Here is a 23,795-nt window from a genome sequence, read left to right as displayed (position 1 = left end):
CTGAGGCATTGCGGTGAGTTGTCCCTTAGGGAGATCGTAGGAGGACCTGGTAGAACATCTTTTAGGTGGTAGAGATTGCATGAATAGCAGTTTGTACTGTTTGGCTTCTGGTTTTAGAGCTCTTTTAAACAGAATTTTTCTTTTGAATTTAAGATTTCTTTTTCCTGCTGTAGAGCATTTTTCCTCATCTTAATACCAGCAATGCTTCTTTATTTCTAGAAGCCAAGCAGAAATATTTTGCTTTCTGAGAATGTCATGCTATTTATTATTTTAATGACAACTGGTGGTTTCCTGGAGCACTGGACACAAAAGACGGTTTGAGTTGAGCTTAAAATGGTATTTAAGTTTTCCAAAAGGGAGATGCTGTGGTGGATCACTGAAGCTTGATAAATGAGAGTGCATTTTAGAATGACAGGCTGAATACTTTAATGAAAGAAGGCTTCCCATTTTAGTTGGCCAATTAAATTGCTGCTGATGACTTTGGATCATTAATGAACATTTGTGGAAAATGACCATTTGAATTCAATTATTACAATACATTTGAAAAGTACTAACCACAAATAATCCTACCCGTAAATAAGATTTATCCATTTTCCCATAGATAAATCAGCATCCTGCTTTGCTTTTTAATGCCAAAGCAAATTGACATTTCAGAATTCTTTTATAGATTAAGTACATATCCTTTCTTATAAAAGTTCTGCTTAGAAAAGGTTACATTTTCGTTGAATGCCTTTTAAAATATAATTTATGCTGCTAACGATTATATTCGTTATTCTCAGAATAAATTAGCAAGACTTAGAAACAAAGAAGGGGAACGTGATACAGTGTATAAAAGCAGATAATTAAATTTAAAATGGTTTAGGTGTTTGATTTATTTAGTGCCTAAAATAACTCTAATTCTGGAAAAATAATAGGAAGAAAATAACAATTATTTGAACATGCAAATTTATTTTAAAGTCATATGAAAACAAAATGCAAATGGAAAGCTCATAACCAGATTTTTTTCTTAAGCCCAAAGTTCAGCTTTTCTCAATTTTTAAAAAGCTTTTGTTCTCAAAATATTTTATGGATATCTAGCTTGTCAATTTTTGCTGTAGTATACCCAGCAAATTCATCTGGATATGTTTTCTTTAGTTAACTTTATTTTCTCTGAAACTTTGGCATGTTCTGGTAAAGACAGGAGGCGGGTTCTTTTGAAATGCATGTTTTTCTCATTTTGTTATTTGTAAAATGGGCCATAATCTCAGTGCAGGCTCCCTTCATCTCCATTTTACAGTTTACAAAGAAAGGAGACACTGTGGAGCACAGGCTCCCCTGGGAGTACACTGAGCTTAATGAGCTTGATAGTCTGGTGGGCTCAATAAATCAAATACAGCAAAACATTTCTCATTTTTGAATAAAAGCATTTATCACACAGTGTTTGTTCATTCATGGTCATAAGATTGATTGGTTCCCAGCATCATAGTGTATATTGAAGCATTTTTGATTTTGTTTTTCCAGTGGGCAAGTTACGGAAGCAGTGGCTAAAGGAAAGTATCTCTGATGTCGGCTTTGGGATGCTGAAGTCTGTCAAGGAATATGTGGACCCCAATAACATCTTTGGAAACAGAAACCTTTTATAAATCCATTACTATTGTTAAGAAAAATGTCACTTTTTTTTTAAGTCTTTTAACTATGGTTATACCAGTAATCAGATATATCATGGACTTTATTTCAGCTACCTTTGTTTGTTGGTTTAAAATAAGTTTGTTTCATTCTGTAGTTTGTTTTGTTTCTACATCTATGGATTGACAGATGGTATTCCTAAATCTCTCTCATTGTAGGTGTATCAGTTTACAGCCAACTGGTTGTCATTTCAAATTTCAGTCAGGCAGCACAAGGCTGCCAGTGGTTAATTTCAGAAGAAGATGCTGCCAGCTGTTTTGTATTGATGCTTCTTCTTAGGAACAAAGCCAGATTTTGGTGTCATCTATTGTTTCTCTAGCCTCTTTTTTAAAAGAACGTTTCTGGGAAGCAGCTATCTAGGGAAGGATTCCACTGAGGAGTGATATACATGTATGTTTTTTTAAGAGTGCATTCTAGTGTGAATAGGTCATTAAGGGAGAATACCCATGAAAGAATATAGGCAACCTCTTATTTAGGAAGCCTTCAGTTCTGTAAGGTGCTTGGCCTACATTTTTCTTTGAAATTAGTATACAGTTGTAAAACCTTAAATCATTAGTATGCTTTATTCTGTCAGGGGACATGTTTTTGTTCTCCATGTTTCTGTTTCTACTGAGGTATGAGTTGTATTTGTATCACTGAGATAACATATTGTTATATCCTAATTCATTCATAATATGTTTTATAAGAAAAGCTGACTTATCACTCATTGTATGTGAAGAACAGGTTTACCATGAAAGGAATGTCTTTATTCAACTTAGAGTTCTAATGTTTCTCATTTCACATTCTTGTTGCTGAGATGCAGAAGAAGCTACAACAGGAGCAGAAGAGGGAAGACTTCTTACACTGAATGTCTCCAGTTCAAAGAACTGTTTTGGCTAAAGAAACACAGTCATCATTCAGCTACTGAATTTGAAAACCTCAACAGTTTCAATGACAAAAAACCTTCTTAAAAAAAATTAACCCAAACAACATGATAAATTTCCATATAAAAGTAAAGTTTCAATTTAGTTTTTAATAATGGTTTAATGCCTTTTTTGAATTACTGGTTTAACCTAAATTAAAAAATATAATGTATTACACATACCATAATCAAAAGTTTGAAATATCATATTTCTTAAACAATAGGGAGAACGTTAACCACATTTAGTGAACATTTTTACATTCAAACCTGGATATTAAAATAAATGAAATGATTACTTTGAATCACTGTCTGTCAAGGTTCATGGTTCACATTTTGAGACAGATTCTTTTCTTAATGTAGTACTTAACTTTTGATAATTTTTTTAGAATTAATATTTGATCAGCTAATATGAGTCAGAATGCAGACTATCCTTTAAAAGGACACACTGTCTGTCTATGTAGCAACAGCTCCAAAGTATTTTTGGGCAGTTTGATACCTTTTATATCTGAAGTAGCCTTAACCAGAAAATCTAAAATTGATTCACAAAATGATATTTTTAAGACTTCAAAATGATAATTTTTAACAAATAAAATTGGCCTCAAACTAATAAAATCTGTAAGCAAATCAAAATGAAATATTAGTTTAACAACAAAAACTAAATATTTATTTATTAGATGCTGCCTCTCTTCATTGGTGATTTATTTTTAATTATAAAATTTCCAGCAGATCTTTGCTTCAAGCCCTTGATATTTGAAATAGTTAGATACTTGATGAGGAAATTACACTTGCTTCTCAAATTATAAAAATCTCAGCTTTATGAAATGCATCTATTCATGAAAGTAATTTCTCTAATTGGTGATCAAAATGTAAAATTTATTACGATACTAATATCTCACTGGAGTGTATACATGTTTCTGAGTAATTTTTTAAAAATAAAACTTACAGATTCATAAGCAGATCCATTCCTTTGCACGTGATTGTTATAACGTTCTTTCCTAGGGAGTTCAGATTTCAATAACCTCAGAATTAGGAAATGTAACACCTGAAATTGTTCACTATTCTACATGAACCTTATGGAAATTAGTGATTTATGCGTTTGTTTTCTTCCATGCATGCATGACTCTCCAACCTTGATTTTGTAGTGATGACTACATTTTGTAGTTAGGATCATTTCTACAGGGATCATTTTGAAACACATAAACACTCATCAGTACTGTTTCACTCTGATTTAGTAAATCAGAAAGGCTTTCCCTGCTTCCACGCATCCACCTCTGAGAGGTGCCTCAGCTGCATAACTGCATAACACCGATTTGTCTTTCTTAAATTAGTCATATTTCTAATATTTTATTTGATGATGTCACATTTGGGTTGACATTTTAGTGGGAATGGGAACTTGCTGCTAGTGAGAAATGGCATTGAATACTAGAGTCAGTATGAACAGGCTTTATTGACCCCTAGAGAAACAGCTGCCTTAATGTTTGGTGCACTTTACAGTGTATAAGTGAGTTTATTAGTGTTATGCTAAGTAACGTGAGCTTTTTTAGCTTAGTAAGAATTGCAGAAGCCACATGTTTATTGTGCCCAGCATTTTACCACAAAGAAAGAGGATTACATTCTTTCCCCTCTTGAGGAATTGGGAGTTTTCTTCCTAAATGCTTACATACTATAGTACTGTTACTTAAAAGCTGTTTATGAAGCTGGAAGCATTCTAGTATACTGAGCTGTGTTGATGTATTTTGGAAAACAAAAACGCAGTGAAGGATGAACTTCCATCAGTGTGTGTATTAAACCAGATACAGATGGTTGCAAGAAAACCTCTTTCTCAGAATATTCTCTTAGTAACAGCTGAGTCCTAGCTTGCAGTTTTGAAAATGACTTTTGCATGTTGGCTTCAGAGGTTTTCCATTGTCATATTCTTTTATAGCTGCAACTTCTTAACTATAGCTGATCAGACAAGCCCTGTGGTACCAAGCTGAAGTCTGTAACCTTGGCTGTTCAAATGGGCTGAGTTTGGTCGAACATCTATTTTATGTAAATGTAGAACACAAACATTTATTATGCATTGATGCACAAACTGCACATGCTGGTGCTTGAAGCAGCCAAGGTGGAATTCTGTGGAAAGCATATCTACATTTTAAGAAGCACTGGGACAGGAGTTAAGGACAGCTTTAATAGCTTTTTGCTACCACTTAATCTTTGGCGATTTCGATTTTAATTAGGGTTTAGCTCGTGGTGGGAGAAAAGCCGAAAATAACAAGTGCCAGGATAGGATTGAAGAATCCAGAATCACCTTTGGCTTTATGAAAGCTTGCCTTTGCTCAAGGCTTCACGTTCCCAAATGAGCCACCTGTCAATATATACATTTAATCCTCATTAATTTCATATAGTACATTGATGCGGAAATCCAGAAGGTGTAAAAGATTGTTTTAAACTATTGGAATACAATGTGTAACATGAAGGATGTAAGTTACTCAGCTTTCTGCTCCCTAAAGCAAACAGTGTTTGTCTTTAGTGTGAAATTTAACTGTAAAAACTACCTGTAATGTCAACAGATTATAGAAACTTATATTATTAATAAAATGGACCTGGGTTTAAGAGATTTTTTTCTTCAGAGGGGGTGTGAAGCTGTTCATTCTTCTGTTTGCGTCTGGGTTTGTCTTTCGATTTTAGTTTTTCATCTTCATATTTCCTCTGATTTGAAAACAAAATTAATTTTTATAATTTTATTGATGAAGCATTATCAAGTACAACCTAAATATAACTAAATCCTTTTGGATTTATAGATGAATATATTGTTGGCTAGGTTTTATTACTCTCTAATTATTTTAAATCAATGTTATATTCCTAGGAGGTGTTTAGTCTCCTGTGAACCTGAAGCATTCCCATTTGAACCTTGGAAGATCCTCAAAGAATGAGCGCTCTTGTGCTCTCCTAACCACAAGAATTCCTTAACAAACGTGAGTAAGGACCACTGAAGCCAAAGAACCATCACAGAATTAAGTAACTTTAGTTCTGTGAACATGAAAAGGTTTCTTTTTTGGTTCCCAAAGGAGATTATTTTATACTTTTTTTTTCCACAGGGGACAAAAATAACACATTAAATATCATTAAGAGCATTTTTCAAAGACTCTGAACTTCCAAATCAGAAAGAGAGAGAGAGAGAGAGAAGGAAAAAAAATATTTTAGTGTGGATTTCTAAGCAGCATATATACATGTTTTTAAGGCATCTTATTGTTGGCAGTGTTTTTTGTAAGCACCCTATGAAACTTGTTGTTTAACCCCTAAAGCAATCTTGTTCACATATCCAAAAAGGACATGAAATGCTTGTGCTGGTATAAAGTTTCTCTAAATAATTATTTTTTGAGCTATTTAAAGAATGTCCCCAAAAGCTCACAGTGCCTTGTTGGGATTTTTTTTTCCATGAAATAGCCATTATTTAAAATGAGTGGGAGAGGATAAGTCTTTAAGGCCAGAGCTTGTGTAGCAGTTCAAGGCTATTCCTCTTCAAGAACGCGTCAGGAATGAAGTAGTTGTGTGTGGAAACACAAAAGATCCTTTCCACAGTGTTGGTTTCAATCACCTATTCTAGCATATTTAACTAATTGTGTGGTGGACCTGTACTCTCACATACACCTATTCAGTCAGTGGGATTTACATGTACTTTCTTTCTTGCATTTTCATTCCTTGTGTCCCAACTTAGTAGCCCTAAGGTGTGGGTTGGTGGATGTGGCATACTCGGTCCTGGAGACACCCCCTACATGTTTTGGGTGTTTGCTCACACAGCTCCCTGAGGAGCAGAGCCTGGAGGAGGGGAGGGGGGTGGGTTCCTATTCCTTATGTTGGGGGTCAGTCCTTTTTGTGTGTGATGGTGCCTTCAGAATAATGAATATTTCTGTTTCTGAACAATGATAAATCTTCTGAGAAATATATGTAGGTTATATTTTTAAATTTTTGTCCTTTTTCGCTAAGCCTGTGAAATACTTTGGCTCTGATACAACTTGACTTGAATAATATCTTATCCTGAGTCTTCCTCTAAGGCAGTGCATATTCCTGCCAGTACTGTAGTCATCTTTTGGGAACTACATGTGGGTAAGCACTTGTATGTAAGCCATTATACTGCTGTAACTAATGCATACAAACAATTCTTCTCTTTACATTAATAGTCTTAAAAGTGGATATGTAGTGGGAAGGAAAATTCTTAAGGGAGTCCAGCATAGCTTTGTCAGTTCAGACTGAGCCATACTGTTTTCCAAAGGGCTCAACACATAGTCTATATACTGTGCTTTCAGTGTATGTTTGGATCTCCTTTTACTGCTTTTCCTAGAATGTACTGTTCTATAAGCAAATGCCCATGTGTGATTTTTAAGATGTGCTGGGAAAAAAATAAAACAATACCAAAACCATTCATTGTTACGGAAATTGTTGCATTTTTTCATGTTGATTCCATCTAATCTTTACAGTCTGTTCCCGTAAGTAGCCTCTCTAGTAGTGAATGACAAGTGCACAGATACTGATTTTGTCCCTGCCTGTGGCTCCCACACTGGAGGGAAGGTTGTAGTTGTCTGGGCTCTGAAATAACTGAAGATTGGACCTGTCGAACACAGTCTTACTTGACACGTTTAAATAATAACTTGCCATACTAAGAGTTTAGCTCTTATATAATAAGTTAGTTATAGTTAGTTAAAGAAAGCAGTTTTCTGCTGGGCTCATATAAGGCTCAGACTGAATGAACCTTAGAAATCATCTCATCTTTTTCCCAAACACAATTGGTATCTGACCATCCTACCCCTCAGACCACAAATAGATCACCAGTTTTTCTGAACATGTGCTGTGACCACATGGGAATTTACTGCTTTTCCAGCAAGCCTTTTCCCAGTTTCTGAAATCTTCCAGTATTAAGAGGTTTTTACTTATAAGACTGAAATCTGTTTCCCCCTTCTATCCATTAACGTAACTTCTGTCTTGTGTAGTCATGAAGAATTGCCCAGTTGCTCTGTTGAAGGGCAGCTCTGCAGGCATTTAAAGACAGCTCACATTCCCCCAGATCTTCTTCAGTCACCTCTTGCTCCTGTCAGTTCTAGACCCTTCATCATCCTAATCTCTCTCCATATGTGCCCTTTTGATGTTCTTAAAGTGAGGTGTCGAGTTCTGAATGTTCCAGAATAGGACCAATGATTCCCTTATTCCTTATTCCAATATTCTTTAGTCACTCTTGCATTTTTGGTGGACAGTGGACATTGCACTGTCATCTCACACTGAACTTGAATTTAATAGTTTGTCTTTTCTGCATGTGCCACTTTGTCCACATCTCCATGGAGGCTGATTTTTTATTTTATATTTTTATTGGAGTATAGTTGCTTTACAATGTTGTATTAGTTTCTGTTGTACAGCAAGGTGAATCAGTTATACATATACATATATCCCCTGTTTTTTAGATTTCCTTCCCATTTAGGTCACCACAAAGCATTGAGTAGAGTTCCCTGTGCTAAACAGTAGGTTCTCATTAGTTATCTATTTTATACATAGTAGGTATATATGTCAATCCCAGTCTCCCAATTCATCCCACCCCCAGCTTCCCCCCTCGCCTCAGTATTCATAAATCTGTTCTCTACATCTGTGTCTCTATTTCTGCTTTGCAAATAAGTTCATCTGTACCATTTCTCTAGATTCCACATATAAGCGATATTATACGATATTTGTTTTTCTCTTTCTTCACTCTGTATGACAGTTTCTGGGTCTATCCACGTCTCTGCAAATTGCACTGTTTTGTTCCTTTTTATGGCTGAGTAATATTCCATTGTATGTACGTACCACATCTTCTTTATCCATTCCTCTGTGGATGGACATTTAGGTTGCTTCCATGTCCTGGCTCTTGTAAATAGTCCTTCAATGAACATTGGGTTGCATGTATCTTTTTGAATTATGGTTTTCTCTGGGTATATGCCCAGGAGTGGGATTGCTGGGTCATACGGTAGTTCTGTTTTTAGTTTTTTAAGGGACCTCCATGCTGTTCTCCATAGTGGCTGTATCAATTTACATTCCCACCAACAGTGCAAGAGGGTTCCCTTTTCTCTACACCCTGTCCAGCGTTTATTGTTTGTAGATTTTTTGATGATAGCCATTCTGACCAGTGTGAGGTGATACCTCATTGTAGTTTTGATTTGCATTTCTCTGATAATTAGTGATGTTGAGCATCTTTAATGTGTTTTTTGGCCATCTGTAGGTCTTCTTTGGAGAAATGTCTATTTGGATCTTCCCCCCCATTTTTTGACTGGGTTATTTGTTTTTTGATATTGAGCTGCATGAGCTATTTTGTATATTTTGGAGATTAATCCCTGAGGCTGACTTTTTTAAAGCCTCATTACTTATATTTATTCTTACTAAAATGTGTATCTTACTGTATTTAGTTCCAGATTTTCAAAATTTTAGAATCTTGACTCTTACCCAGAGTATTTTTTGTCCCATCCAGATTTGGGACATCAATAGAATTGAGACATGTACTGTCTGGATTCTCAACCAAGTAATGGCAGGCATCTGCAACACACAACAAGGGCCTGCCTAATAACACATCCAGGAAAGAGCATTCAGGGTTCAGCTAGCGCACATTTCCACTTGACATGCTCTTGTGTTCACCTCATATTTTTACATTTTGTCAACAAATAGGCCTTTTTTCAATGAATCAGCGTTTATGCCAGACAAACATTAAACATACAAATGACATCTACTTGGATTTAACATCGCAGCTGCCAGACTGAAATCCTTTGCTAAAGCTTGCTGCTCCGATTTCCTGTGCTACCCTATGAGAAAAACAAATGAAGTCTTTAACTGCCATCACATTTACTTTTGCCTGTGTTTGCCTTCAGGGGCATGTCTCTTTCTTTTTCAATATACTCGTAAACTCATCTTGTGCTGCATTTTCTGATGTGATCTGTTGACTGGGCGTAGTATTGACTGATGGACAACCTCTAAATCCATTCTTGCATAGTTCTGTCACGTCCTTTGTACTTCATTGTGTCCACATTAGATCTGGAAAGATAATTTTTTTAAATGACTGAAATTTGTCACTGTAAAGCTGTGAAATAACTTAGGAGAAGGTGGAGTTCTGAGTCTAAGAACACAGTGAAAATGGTTCTATTCTGGAAATTTTGCAGGTGCTCCATTTTTCTCTACCAAACTACTAGTCACTTTTCCTATTTGGGCCTAATATCTTTTGTAAAATGAATAACTCTGAGCTCCCTTCTAAGTCAGTCTCAGTGATTCTGATGAGTCTCTGTATTTTTGCCAAACACTACCCTAGAATTGATTATAGCATTAATAATTTATTTTTTAATTTAACCATTATTAGCCAGACACTGCTGGGCACTTAACCCTCGACAAGAAGTTCTAATTGTTATCACAACAACCCTGTGAAATGTATGGTATCGTCCCCTTTTTTCCGGTGAAATAACTGAGATTTAGCAACGTTGAATAACACACACTGCTAGTAGCTGGGAAGTGGCATTGCCAGGAGATGGAGCCAGGTCTGACAAAATCCAGTCTCTGTGCTGGCTGCTTCACTGCTCTAGGCTGCTTGTGCTGGGTAGTAAGTCTGATGTATACAGAATTTCTGCTTTTTAAAGTAGATTGTTAGTCATTGCCCTCCACAGAAGGGCACAAGTACAGAGGGGAAACAGCTGTCTTCATGACTACATGCCATAGAAATACCAGGAAGCCTTCTGTCCCAGATGCTGTCGTGCTCTGTAAATGTGTAATCCCTGCATTGATGCCTTCATAGATTTAATATGAAACTCATGAAAGGAAGTGCTGTGTTTGATGGACTTAATAACTTTGCATTTTTATAACTTTAATATTGTATTCCTTTGAGCTGTACTTAAAAATGTAAGAGTAACCTGTTACTATAAGTTATACATATTCCTGTAGAGAGACTAGAAACTGAAGACTATTTAAGATTAAAGAAATGTTTTATTATAATCTAAGACCAATCTAGGTTCTTTGGAAAGTCACAGTTCCTTAAAACTGCTAATTTAAGAATTAAGGTTGCTGCTGAAGGATTAGGGTACTCAAAAAGTTGCATATATTTTATAATTAGAATGAAGGTATAAGTATAGAGCTTGATGGTTACAGTCATGGTGATTATGTGGTTGGACAACCAAGAACCCAGAGTTACTGGCACATTACAAAATGTGCTGTTTAACTAATACTAAGGGTATATAGCCCAATAAGTGGAAACGAAACCCCCAAATGTCACATTAGTCCCAGTGGTAGGTCAGCAGGGGATAAGAGGCAGTTAGTGAATGGTGGATAGTGAGCTGCAAGTCACACCATTGGTAGGAAGCTGCTCAGTGTGGCAGAGAATACCCTCAGGAAAGCACAACCTCCCAGATGTTTCCAGATCACCAATAGTCATTAAAAAAAAAAAAAAAGACAAAGGAACATAAGACCAAAGATTGTATTTAAAAATGCTGATGTTCACCAGAAATGAAAGGTTTGTCTTTGGTGATGTTATCCTTTTAAAATCAGTTAGTATAGATAGCCATATTCTGCTTACCTGAACAGGCTTCCAGCACTGCTAACCCTCCGAATGCCAGTGTGGAAATGAGCCCAAGCAAGGATTATAGGGCAGAAGGGTCAGAAAGTTACTCTCTTAACACTTCCCCTCCAAGCCATTTGCCCTTTCTTTAAAAAAAAAATTTTTTTTCTCATTTGCCCTTTCTTATCTCACTAGAAGCTTATTTACTTGGGCATCTACCCCATAGCCCTCAACAAACACACAAATTGTTCTAACCTCAGGCCAAACCTATCACTGACAATTCTGTTTGGATTCCACCTGAGGTGCTCCTCTGAGGTCTGAGAGGCCATACCTCTATGTTCCTCTATCACCCCTTTGGGAGGGAGTGTCATCTTCTATGATTACAGCTGTCTCATTGCTCGATGATCTCTGCCATCCCCACAGTTTTCCCAGTTCCCAGTTGTCTGCTTCTCATGAATGGGTCAGAGTTAGCCACTCTACACCTGACCTTCACAGATGACATTAGTGTCAATATCCGTGCCACAGCTGAGGGCAAATTCAAAGAGGGGCTGCCATGAGAAATATGAATCCTTTTGTAGGCATGTCATGTCACTGATCAAATGAGTCTGCTTGGTGGTTCTGCACAGAATAAGTTTTTGTTTATGTTTGAGAAAATGGAAATAACTACTTGGGTACAACAAACACATGGGTATATTCTGAACATTTGTGTGGAGATGGGTTGACTAAGGTTATGGAATAATGGATTTAATATTTGATCTTTTTAAAATACACTCTGCAGATATTATGAAGAAATCTTGAAGGAGCAAAGGCTTGAGAAATATAGGGAAATCTTTTTTTGTCAAGAAAAGTGCTTTTAGCACTGAGTACATGAAGTTCTAGGAGCATAGAACAAAGCTTTTCATCAGAGCTTTAGGGATGAAAGCCTTCATTCAAATGGCAATGTGGAGTCATCATAAAGTCACTTGCCTATTAGTATCAATAAGCAGAGGTGAGTACTTTGAAGGTGAGTTTAAAAGAAGTATATCCTAAAAATAAAGAACAATAAGTGCCTGGGGAGTTAGACCCTTCCCCAGTCTCCTCCAGGGCTCTGATGGCTGGCCAGTTTTGTAGGCTTGGTTCATGAGTCTTTGCTGTTGCCAGGCAGCAATCTATAAATCCTGGTGGGTGCCTCTCTGGAGAGCCAGTGTAAGGAAGGGGACAAATGCCACCACGATTGACCTTTATTCCTTTACTCAGTGGTAGGAGCAGTCAGGATTTCCTGATGCATTACTAACCAGGAAATCCCAACTGCCCAGCAGCAAGGGGTTAAAAACTGTTCTGAAAAGCTTTTTATATTCTGAAAAGCTAAATTACACATACATGCAAACCACAAACACACAGCACCTGGGTAAATAAAGTGTGGTTGAATAAAGGCTGGGCTATTGGCAAAAGGGAATCTGGAAAACATTTGCTTTTGGGTGGTTAACATTACTTACATTTTATGCTTTTTTTTTTAAAGAAAAAAAGAGGAAATGTGCAAAAAACTTTTTTTTAACATGGCTGTTAAAAAATAAGATTTCAGTTCATTTACTTTCCAAATCTTAAGGGGATGAAGATTGAGAGTGAACAGAGCTACTGCACAAAGCAGCAGCAACACTTTTAGTACAAAAGTTGTTAAAGAACATTTCCCAGTGATGGAATTGTGCTAAGGGATGCACTGAAGAGGTCATTAAACACTGATTGTCCTCCCAGTGTGGGCTCAAACGTCAGCGGTAAATGGTATCAGCTTACATAATTAGATGAAAAGTGCTATAAATTCAAAACCATTGGACTTCATAATAAGCCACATTTTCTGATAGATCTAATAGAATTTGAGCACCCAGGAGGTCATGCTACAGAGGATTTATGCTGAGTACCTATGTGAGTCCCTGTCTGGGTACCTATGTGGCTAAGTGATTTCTCCTTGAAGGAAAGAAATCATCATCTCATCATGGCAGGGGTTCACTATCTTTCAGTAGAATGCTATTAGATTGAACCATAAAAAAATGCTAGTTTTGTAGTTCAAACACTTCCAAAATCAGCAATTTCATATAATTCAAGCTGCTTTGTTTTTCTCTAAGTCAGGTCGAGTTGGGGTTGATTTATGGAGAGAAAAGGGGTGGGGAAACAAATAGTAAAGCTCTTGTATGGTTCAGAAAATAAAAATGCCTAAGCAGAATGAGTGGGGTTTTCATTGGAAGGGTTGTGGGCATGGCCTAGCGTTATGAATCTACCAGATGAGGTTTCAGAATCGACCTTTTCATCTGTGATGGAGGTGGGAGAGAAGTTTGGTGGGATCATGGAAATAGTCTAGATTTTTCCTTACCTGAGAGGCCACCACACAGGAACAACTCCAGCATTAACATATCCTAAATTGCAAACACAAAGGTAGGAATTAAGAAAACAGTTCTCACGATACCTCTGCTATTCCTCATTGTTAAATAAGAGCACAGTTATGAAAAAACAGTAAATATATCTTGTTCATGTATTCAAATTATTAACAAACGGAACCAAAGAAAACCATGTAAAATTCTTGCTTTGACAATTGTTTATTGTCTCTAAACCACAGCACCATAATTTTGTTAAGGGTATAAGATCTCCCAGTGACTCTTGAATGTTTGAAAAAAAAAAAAAACACCAAACATTTATAACGTATTTTGGTTACATAAAGCATTACATTTATATGGAAAAACCCTAACAAAACACCCTAAGGGCTATCTAATATGTATGCATTAAAATTAATATAATAATGAGGGTAGGCTGTGAGAATAGGACACAATCCCTGAGGTTCTTATTAAAAGCCTAGAAATCCTATACCTTAACTACTGAGTTCTGGGCCTGATAGTGCCAAGTCCCTGGATAACATAATCCTTGTGCAGGGGACTTTCAAAATGCACAAAGTACAAATGATAACAAAGGAGATGGAACATAGGTGCTAACAATTTCTAATAGAAATAGTGTCCCCATGCAGTTTTGAATTTTCCATAAGTCTTTCTAGGTGTCAAAGTTCTTATATTTCACTTTGTGAAGATTTTAAAAACAAAATATTAGTTATTTTTATAATTTTAAAGTGTACGAAGTTCAACATGTAATAAATCTAAAGAGGCCAATAGCTAAATACAGATAAAAGAGTGAAAAACAGATGTAAAGCCATTATGATAAGGCCACTGTCAGACATTACTACATATTCCAACCTATAATCTCATAAATCAAAGCTTTTAGTTGTCTGGATTCATAAGTGACTGTATTCTTTCCAATATGCATTCTTTCTTCTTCCAGGGGTTGTTCAATAACAGCAGGTATGTTCCTGCCATAAAGTTCACAGTGTTCTAGAAACTGGACACATTCTTGAATAACACTGTCACGAAGCATGATGGTGTGTTTTGACATGTTTTCTAGTAATGACAGGAAGCATCTTTTGGCGTAATACCAGGTATCAGTTCCCAGTTTTTTATTATAAGGTTCCAAGCTTTTGATAACCCGAGAAATACCAAAGTCATAATTTCCTTTGGCACAATAGAGCGTCCCTATCACCAAATTCACAATGCAGAGATGGTAGATTTTCTTATCTGGGTCCTCATAGGAGAGCTGCTCTTCCTCCTTTTCAATCTTCCTCATCAACTCCTCGGCTTCTTCGTTTTGACTTGTCATAATATATGAAACACACAGGTTAGCCAGCACAATAGCACTGACATTCAGGATGTTGTCATAATGCTTCTTGACTATGGGCTCATAAAAACCTATGGCTTCTGTGTATTTGTTTTCCTGCATGAACAGAACATGAGCCACATTCAGCTTCCACACATCATGATCATTACAGAATTCCACAGATTTGCGGAAGATCTTTTCCACCATTGGATAATTTTCAAGGTTCCAGTAGATTTTGGCCTGGGCCATCAGCACAGGAATATACTTCTCAAGGGTGTCATCATATTCATTCACTGCCTTTTTGACAGCTTCATCATCTCTGTTGTGTCTTGCTTCCTGCACTTGTATGGTGAGTCTCCGGAGCTGTTCAGTCAGCATCCCTGCTAGCCCATCAAGCTTAATGAAAGCCTCTTCAGGAGCTGTCTGGCAAGTGATCGTGGCATCCAAGAAGTCATAGAGATAGGGTGTGAGGAACTTGTAAGTCAAATGGGCATTCTCTGCCAGGACATCTGCTGCCAGGTCAAAATACTCATATTTACAGTAGAGCAGCAACAGGTTGCCAAAGGTCTCTGGGGGAAAGGGATTCTGTTGGAGCAAAAACTGTAGCCTCTCAAACCCTTCTGTAGGCCTGGCATCCATGTTCATTAGCGCCTGGTTGTGCAGGGTCACAGGGTCTAACTCTTCCTCTGCCCTTGGAGGCATATCCGTGAGGGCTTCCTGGGCCGCCTCATAGTTTCTCAGTTGGTATTCTATGGCGGCCTTGAGGTTGAAGGCTTCCACCAGAGCAGTCTGGTGAAGGACTAAGGTGTTGCCAACACTTCGAACATCAATGCCCTCAGTGGTCATGCCCACACCCAGCTCTGGGTGCTGGCGGATGCCACGCTCAATAATGTCGGCGATATGCTTCAGCGCTGGGGCGTAGTGCCGGCTGCTGTAATAGGCCAAAGCCAGGTTGTAGGAAAGGTCAGGCCGGTAGCCCGAAGCCTGCAAGGCAGCAGAGAACTTGGAACACGCAGCTTCATAATGTCCCTCCTTGTAGAGCAAACAGCCCAGGTTGACCTGGCCATCGAGCTCGTTCTCGCCACCGATGTCTTCTCCTCCTTCCTCACTCAGTAGCTGCTCCACCAGGCTCCTGGCCCCGGGCAGATCGCCCTCGCTGTACTTGATCGCGGCTTGGAGACGGAGGACCCCGTGGTGGTAGGCGGGGTTGTCCAGGAGGAGGAAGGCGACGCGGGTGGCCTCTGGGTAAAGGCAGGCCTTGTACAGGGCCTGGGCCTGGTACAGGCGGTACTGCTCCAGCTCCGGGTGCAGCTGACCCAGCTGCTCATAGCACTCGGCGGCCAGCGCGAACTCCTGCAGGCGGTAGTAGCAGTAGCCCAGCAGCGACAGGCCGGCGCGGCTTCTCGGGCTCCGCTGGAGCTCTCCGCCCAGCAGCTGCACGGCCTCGGCGTAGCGGGCATCCCGGATGAGCCGGTACACGACCGCGGTGAACTCCCCGTCGGGGATCTGCGCACCGCCCAGCCGTGCCATAACCGCTGCCGTGGTTGTGCGTGCTCGTTACCACGGCAACAAGCCAACCGGAAACGTAGGTCTGCAAAGAATGTTGAGGGTTTTGTGGGCCTTTTCTTTTTTTTTTTTGCGTGCTCCCAAAGTTACTTTGCAGCAGAACGACCAACCTGGGATTTAAAACAATCACGAATATGAGTGTGCCTATTACTGACCTGGCCTCTGAAGACTGCAGAGTGTGAGCGGCGTTAGAGGGGAGAGGAAACGTCTCTGGGCCGTTCAGAGACGGAAAAACTCTACTTCCCGGCATGCACCGGTCCGATGGCGCCGGCGTCAGGACGTGGCCGTGCTGCATGCTGGGAGGCGTAGTCTCTGCCGCACGGACCTTCGGGTGAGGTCGCGCCGTCGCCTTCCCTTCGTATGGTAAATAAGGATTGTTGTGTCACCTCGTTCCCTGGCGCTGGGGAGGAAGGTTTATGGTCCGAAGTCCCTTCCGTTTTTGAGCCTTATGCACTGTGCAATGCATACAGATATTGTCGTTCCACGTTATTTTAGTGAAAGAGACGGGAATGGGTAAAGAGGAATGAATGTCAGCTTCGTATTCTCCCAGAATTAGAGTAGAGCTTCTTTGAGCCGCTCCAAGGGCACACTTTCTAAGAACAAAATAGTACAGCGACCAGGAGTTCTTATTCTGTCGTTTCCAATTGACAGCAGGAAAGAGTGCTTTGGATTTTATCTGGTATTTGGAGAGGTTTGGCTTTAGTTCCAAGCGCCTCTGCATCTCACCGTACCGCCATTTTCCAAAACTACAAATATTACTGAGTTCATATTAGCGTTTAAACTTGGCCCTACATACTGCCTTGATCCTCCAAGTTTCACTACGAGGTAGAAACATTGGAGAAATCCATGACCTCGTGTTTTCCAAGAAGGGTGGAGGGGAGGAGGAAGCACGACCCAAAGTGTTCCTTTTTCTATGTACTGTTACTCTTTTACCTCTCCAACCTACTTAGTCTCTGATGTGTGTGTGTGTGTGTGTGTGAGAGAGAGAGAGACAGACATCCAGCCTGTACTTGTCAGGCTTTAATAATGTTTTTGGATATCGTTATGCTGATAAACAGTGGCTTTCCCTTCAGTTAAAATAAAAAGAAACTTTTCCTACACTTTAATTTTTTTTCCCTTCAGATTCTTAGTTTGAAGATCTCTGTGGAAATTTGCTGGACTGTACAAGAAACCATTCTGGATTTTCTTTTGTTCCTTTGTCATGTATTTGGAATAGATGCTCTAGATTCCATGGTACTACCTTGGGGGCTATTTTTGTATAAATTCTTTTGAATTTAATAGTGCCCATTATGGGGCAGTGAAAAACTAGGGACTTAATTATCCTACAAAATTATATTGGATCACTAATTAGAAAAAATACCCATTGTTTAGACTGATCTGGAGACTACAGAATTTGGGGGAAATGAATACAATTTTTCAGTCAAGAATTAGAGAAGCAGACAAGATAGCAAAAGACAAAACTGGCTTATCCCAGTGAGGTAGTAGTATGTGTGCAGTTTTCAAGATTATAAATATATGTAATATTATTACATATATAAATATTACATATATAAATATATGTAATATATGAATATTTGTCATATGCAGTTCTTCCGCTGGTGGCCTGATGTGAGGGGGTTTTCTTTCATAGTCTTCTGTGATTTCCATTGGCCTTGCTACCACCCAGGATAAACATAGTTCAACTAAAAGCATGTCTTTGCTATATAATTAAAGACTTCAATGCAAATCCATTATCTGCCTCCTTAATAGTATTGCTACCTATAAATCTTTTCTGTATATGTATTTTGGAGCCAACATCAACCATATTTATTGCACGACACTCTATTAGACTATTTACACATATTATCTCTAATCTTAATAATCAGCCCGTATTCTACATATCACAGATGGAGAAAAGAAGCAGCTAAACCATGAAATCCAAAAGCTAAGTTCATTAGGAGATAGTGACTGATGAATTAATTCAATCTATATATCACATAAGGGCCCGGCTTTGAGGGAACACTAGTGTCTTGCTTTCTTGGTTGTTATTTTCCCGTTAAAACAAATCAAGCAACTGGGTTAGGGTAGCAGAATTTGAACTTCCTTCCCTGAGTTGCAACTGTGAGCAGATGTTAGGAAGTGATAAGTGGGAGGTGGTGAAATTCCTAGTCACCTGTTAGAGCTAAAAAGAGACTTCAATAGGGCATCTGAATGCTACACTGTCAAGCGATTGACTTCATGTACTCATACATTCTTCTCCCTTGCTGCCAAGGTTGCCAAAGCTGTGTTTTTCTGAATTCTGAGACTGGACAAGGAACCTTCCACTGCATGAATACCAAGAAAGGGACAAACTGCACCCATTCCAAAGGGGTTGAGTGGGCCACCCAAGATTCCCAGAGAAAACAGGTAAGGAAGACCGCTGTAATCTGACTCCGAGGCTTCTTATTCTCTGGCTGCAGTTCTTTCTGGTCTTCAACCTAAAAGAGGTACATGGTTTGAGGGATGCACCGAGTGCTGCTGAATGATCAAGGAATAGGGTGTCTTCTCCTTTATGCTTGCCTGATTGACACTTAGCTCTAGGGGAAAAAATTATCTAAAAGGCTCAATCTTTTAAAATTCTTACGTATTTTAGGTTTTTTTATATTGAGATGTTACTTTGGGTAAGTTGTTATTAAATCAAGATAAGAAGACAGAACATGAAAACTGGAAATTGCCTTTTATATGTTTAGTCTATCAGTCTGATTTTCAGAGTTGTGTTTGCATCATGAAAGCATTCACCTTCAAATGCTTCTTGGGGATATAAGCAATATAGAAGGATTCTGCTCTCCCCCAGATTTCTCTGATTTTGTGTGGCTGCTGAAGCGGGCAGGAGGGAGACGTTCTGTGCCTTCCTCCTTATTTCATGTGCTGCTGTTCCTGAGGCCTGGCTTGGAAAAAGCAGGACATTCGGCTTAGACAGATGGAGGGCAGGGTCATTTGCAAAATAAAATGAGCGCACAAATCACGCTGTGGAATTGGCATGACCATCCCTGCTGCTGTGATAGACTGACTTTTATTTAGTCTATGGCAGGCAGTTGGGGAATAGATTAGCTTTGGGGGGGAGGGTGGGGGAGCCGTAAAAGAAGGTCCTTCAATTAATGATGGTAATTCAGGAAAGTAATAAATGAGGTGGAATATTTTTAAATGTCATAAAGGATCATTTTGTTTCTAACAGAATCTTGAAAAGCTAGAGTATATATCAAAAAGTTAGTGTATTGTACCATTTCTAGCAATAAGAAAGCATTTGGTGGTTGCAGTAAAAAGATTTAGTGCCTACTGAAAGAAATTAGACTTTAGAAAAATGGTGTTGGGCTCAGGTGGATTTTGCTGCATAACGGGAGACATGTTTACCATGTAGGGGAGTTCCATTTGGGCAAAATGTATAGGGGCTAAAAGCATGATGTTTGGTTTTTAACATGCTTGTGTTTCTGCCTATCAAAGTGTGAGATGATCAAATCCCATGTATATTCTATTTGGCATTCTCTTTTAAAACTAATTGGAAATGATTGTTTTATGTATCTTGTAAAAATAGCCATATCTTTTTGACATTGTTTTTCTATGAGTGTTTCAACCACAGCTGTGGTTAAACATCTTCTATGATAAAGGAAGGCCTTCTGCAGAATCATTTTCCAAGTTGTTATTTCTGTCTTCTATTCATTTCGGGCCATTCTGTACAGGATGGCAGATTGAGAGGCTCAGCTTCCTTGCTTCCTCTGGAGTCCAGCTTTATTTTTTGTCTCCGTGTGTCCATTGATGATGATAAAACCGACCCTTCTTCCACCACCTCTCACCTCTCATCCCCCCCCCCACCCTATAATCAGGGAAGAAAAGAATAAATTAGTGCCAAATGTGTAATGTGGTTTACTGACCTTTAGGAGCATCTGTTCAATCTTTTAAGACTTTTGGAAAAGACTGTATGCTGAATCAACACTTGGGAACGTTTATGCTCAGATGGTGAGAAATTTAACCTCATTGAGAGCTTAATCTTTTTTCTCTGATAGTTCCAGCTCTATTAATATTTTAGATGGTAATATATTTCCTTCTTGATTTATCTTGCTTTTGATCAAATGGGTTTCTATTTCAAGGCTTATGGTGTTATTATCCAAACTAATTTATTAGGCAGAACACAATAACATTATGATTTGTAAAAAGGAATTAGCAGAGAACACACAATTTTGGGTACTGCCATTGAAAAATTCATTCCTTGCAGTTGGAGTGTGCTGTGGAATGCACTGTTACCTAAATCAGATAATTTGAGCATTTTTCATTGCTCTCATTTCCAAGAGGCAAGAAATGATTTGTAATATCACTTCTTTCTTCCAAGACTGGTACCTTTCATAGTCAGATATATTCTGTCTATGCTTGTTTTCATTTCTGCAGTACAGCTATGGACGGGGAAGGTCTTTGAATCTGTGGTCAGAAGATGATATTCCTAAAAGAAGAATGTCGTCAGCCTCTGAACACATTTTCTGGCTTGCAAAGCCTCCAAAATGTTTTTCCATCAGAGAGCCATCCATGATGGTGTTGATAGCCAGCTATCCAATTGTCTGAAAAGTAGTGTACTAGTTTTCAAGGCTTTCTCCGTGGAGAGTTATGGAACACACACCCAGGGCCTGTGCTGGTGGACTAAGAGACCAACTCAGAAACCAAACCTGTTCTTCAAGCCTCCTGCTCCCACATTCCCCTGGTCCAAAGAATCAAGTTCTGACAATTCTGCTTCTGAAAATATCTCAACTCTCTATACTTCTCTCCAATTTCTACTACCATTGCTCTGGTTTCTGCCACCACCATCTCTCTCCTGGATCTGCAACACTTCTCCTAAATGGCTTTCCCTCATCTCTTCCTAGAACTCTTCCAAAGATTTCAAGGCATTTTATCTCCCTTCTTATTTCAGAGTTTTACTGTGGGGACCTCATTAAGCCTTTAACTTTTAGGTTTTGTCCTTCTCTGGCCTTGGTAAATGGAACCCTGCAACCTTGCCTTCTATATGTAAAGGACCTATAAAAACAAAAAACAAAGAAGTAAACAAAAAATTGATCAAGACGTGAAAATGTCCCCAGGTGGCATAACATATTTGAAAGAGGCTAATTTGGTATAAAACCACCTGAAGTCAAATCACTGTTCTGCCATCACCAACAACATGGAAAAGTTTCTTAACCTCACTGAATCATGGTTCCCTTATGGGTAAAAGAGACCAAAATAATTTCTTTGTTCAAGATAATACAAAGCATCTGGCCCATAGTAAATACTTAATATACTTTATCTATTATTATTACGTAAATGGAGCTATTGAGATTCCTTGGGAATCTTTAAATTAGAGTATTTTAGGCTTAAACAAGTATGGACCAAAATTACCGAGTTAAACATCTGCCATCCAGGAGTAGACGTTCTCCTGATACTTCAGATGTTGTATTCCTGAGTGCCTGATAAACTCCGGAACGTGGAGGGCAGTTATCTGACATAAATTAGTGTCTTCATTAAACCTGATTCTTCAGGAAATTAAAGTACCAAGTTAAATAGTGTATTTTATTATTTCGACAAATTAATGAGTGCTTACTCTACCCAAGGCACTGTACATTGTGGAGAATTCAGAACCTTCAAGAAACATACATACAGTCCAGGGGAGATACTACAAATACATTAAAAAAAAATCACAACCCAGGCGATATACGCAGTGCCTTAAGAGTGATACAACATGACATGGAGGGTCAGAATTTATAATAAAAGTGAACCCTCATTTGGCTAGAGCAGTGTTTTGCAACCCTATCAGGTACCTTGCTCCTCCCTTTTATAACAAATATCTTCCAAAGCCCTCTTTACTATTTTGAAATGAAGTTTATATATAATATATAACATCTATAATATATAACATCCTGCACACATAATTTGTTTTCTCTTTTGTCCTCATTTTTCTTTACTTCTTTCATCTTTCTTTTAAACTGTAGATGCATGAGCTGACTAATCATAATCCTTGATCGTTGACACACTCTCCATTAGTGATCATGTATGGTCCCCTTCTAGTCTTCTATTTCTTTAGCTAGTTATTTTAAATAATGTAATAATTACCAGTGAAACCGCCCCCCAACAGAAAAGATAGGACCTTTACCATAACCTGCATCTGACTCTGGAGATACAGATGGCTCCTGAACAATCCTTCTGTGTCCCTTGTCCTGGGTAGCCGTTACCCTGAATTCCATATTGGTCATTGTCTTGCTTCCCTTTTTACATAATTTCATTGAACCTGTATGCGTTTTTTGAACATATTTTTATTTTAACTGTTTTAGCCTTATGAAAAAAGTTCACAGAGCATATACTCTTTTCAGTTACTGTTGTAATTCTGAGATTAATCCATATCGTTACATGTGGCAGTGTGGTTCAGTGGTTTTAACTGCTCTACTGTATAACATTGTGTGAATATTCCATGATTTACTCACTCTTCTGTTGATGGGCATTTGGGTTGTTTCTAAATAGTTACTGTTTGAAAAGTGCTGGTATGGACATTTCTGTACATGCCTCTTGGTATACATGTCAGGAGTTTTCCTGTATATAAACCTAGAGGTGGAATAATTATTGTGTCATTAGGGTATTGGCATGTTTAACTTTAGTAGATAAAACTTTAGTAGTTTTCCACAATAGTTGCTCTAATTTAATTCCCACCAGAAGTGTATAAAAGATTCTATAAATTCATATTATCTCTAATACTTCATATTGTTAGAATTCATGTTTATTGGCCATATGTAGTTTCTCTTGTGAAAAGCCTGGTCTTGTCTTTTGCTCATTTTTCTACTAGGTTGTTAGTGTGTGTTTTTTAAAATTGATATTTAGGAGCTCTTTATATACTCATGATACTAATCCTTTATCAGTTACGTGAATTGCAAACATCTTCCAGTTTGTAATGTTTCACTTTCTTTAAGATAAAGTACTTAAGTTTAATGTAGTCAAATTTATTAATTTTTCCTTTTGCAGTCAATGCTTTTTATTTTTGTTTTAAAAACTTCTCCTTACTCCATGGCTAAATTCTATTCACATATTTTTTTAAGTTTTGTTTCTGCGCTTAAATTTTTTTTTTTTTTTTTTTGCGGTACGCGGGCCTCTCACTGTTGTGGCCTCTCCTGTTGCGGAGCACAGCCTCCGGACACGCAAGCTCAGCGGCCATGGCCCACGGGCCCATCCGCTCCGCGGCATGTGGGATCCTCCCGGACTGGGGCACAAACCCGTGTCCCCTGCATCGGCAGGTGGACTCTCAACCACTGTGCCACCAGGGAAGCCCCTGCACTTAAATTTTTAATACATCTGGAGTATACATCATTTAATACATCATTCTGTATATGATGTGAGGAAGAGATGCAATTTGATTTTTTTCCAAAATGGATAACCCTTTTTTCTCAGGTCCATTTATTGAACAGTCTCTCAGTCCACCTCAGTTTGACATGCCTCTTCTATAATATA

General features: G+C 38.4%; 2 protein-coding genes and 1 long non-coding RNA gene across 3 annotated transcripts in view; 1 reads left to right on the top strand and 2 right to left on the bottom strand.

Moving 5' to 3' along the window:
• Positions 1–5,305, top strand: part of AGPS (alkylglycerone phosphate synthase) — a 137,637-nt gene extending 132,332 nt beyond the window's left edge. The window contains exon 20 of the mRNA XM_082658479.1: positions 1,501–5,305. Coding sequence (XP_082514605.1) covers positions 1,501–1,622 — 122 coding nt within the window. The 3' untranslated portion in view covers positions 1,623–5,305. The remainder of the gene's footprint in view (positions 1–1,500) is intronic.
• A 4,073-nt stretch (positions 5,306–9,378) lies between these two features.
• On the bottom strand, positions 9,379–16,574 carry LOC309825059. The gene is made up of 3 exons (XR_014296992.1): positions 16,484–16,574; positions 13,441–13,483; positions 9,379–9,592 (listed from the first exon to the last, which is right to left on the bottom strand). It is a non-coding gene; the product is annotated as an uncharacterized lncRNA (long non-coding RNA).
• On the bottom strand, positions 14,295–16,292 carry IFT70B (intraflagellar transport 70B; the record flags this gene model as incomplete). The annotated part of the gene is made up of 1 exon (XM_082658654.1): positions 14,295–16,292. The coding sequence occupies one exon, from the start codon at positions 16,290–16,292 to the stop codon at positions 14,295–14,297; it is 1,998 nt and encodes a 665-aa protein (XP_082514780.1).
• Positions 16,575–23,795: the final 7,221 nt, after the last annotated feature.

This window comes from Grampus griseus, assembly GCF_964374135.1.
Source record: "Grampus griseus genome assembly, chromosome: 7".
Taxonomy (NCBI): domain Eukaryota; kingdom Metazoa; phylum Chordata; class Mammalia; order Artiodactyla; family Delphinidae; genus Grampus; species Grampus griseus.
This window is presented reverse-complemented; position numbering and strand designations above follow the sequence as displayed.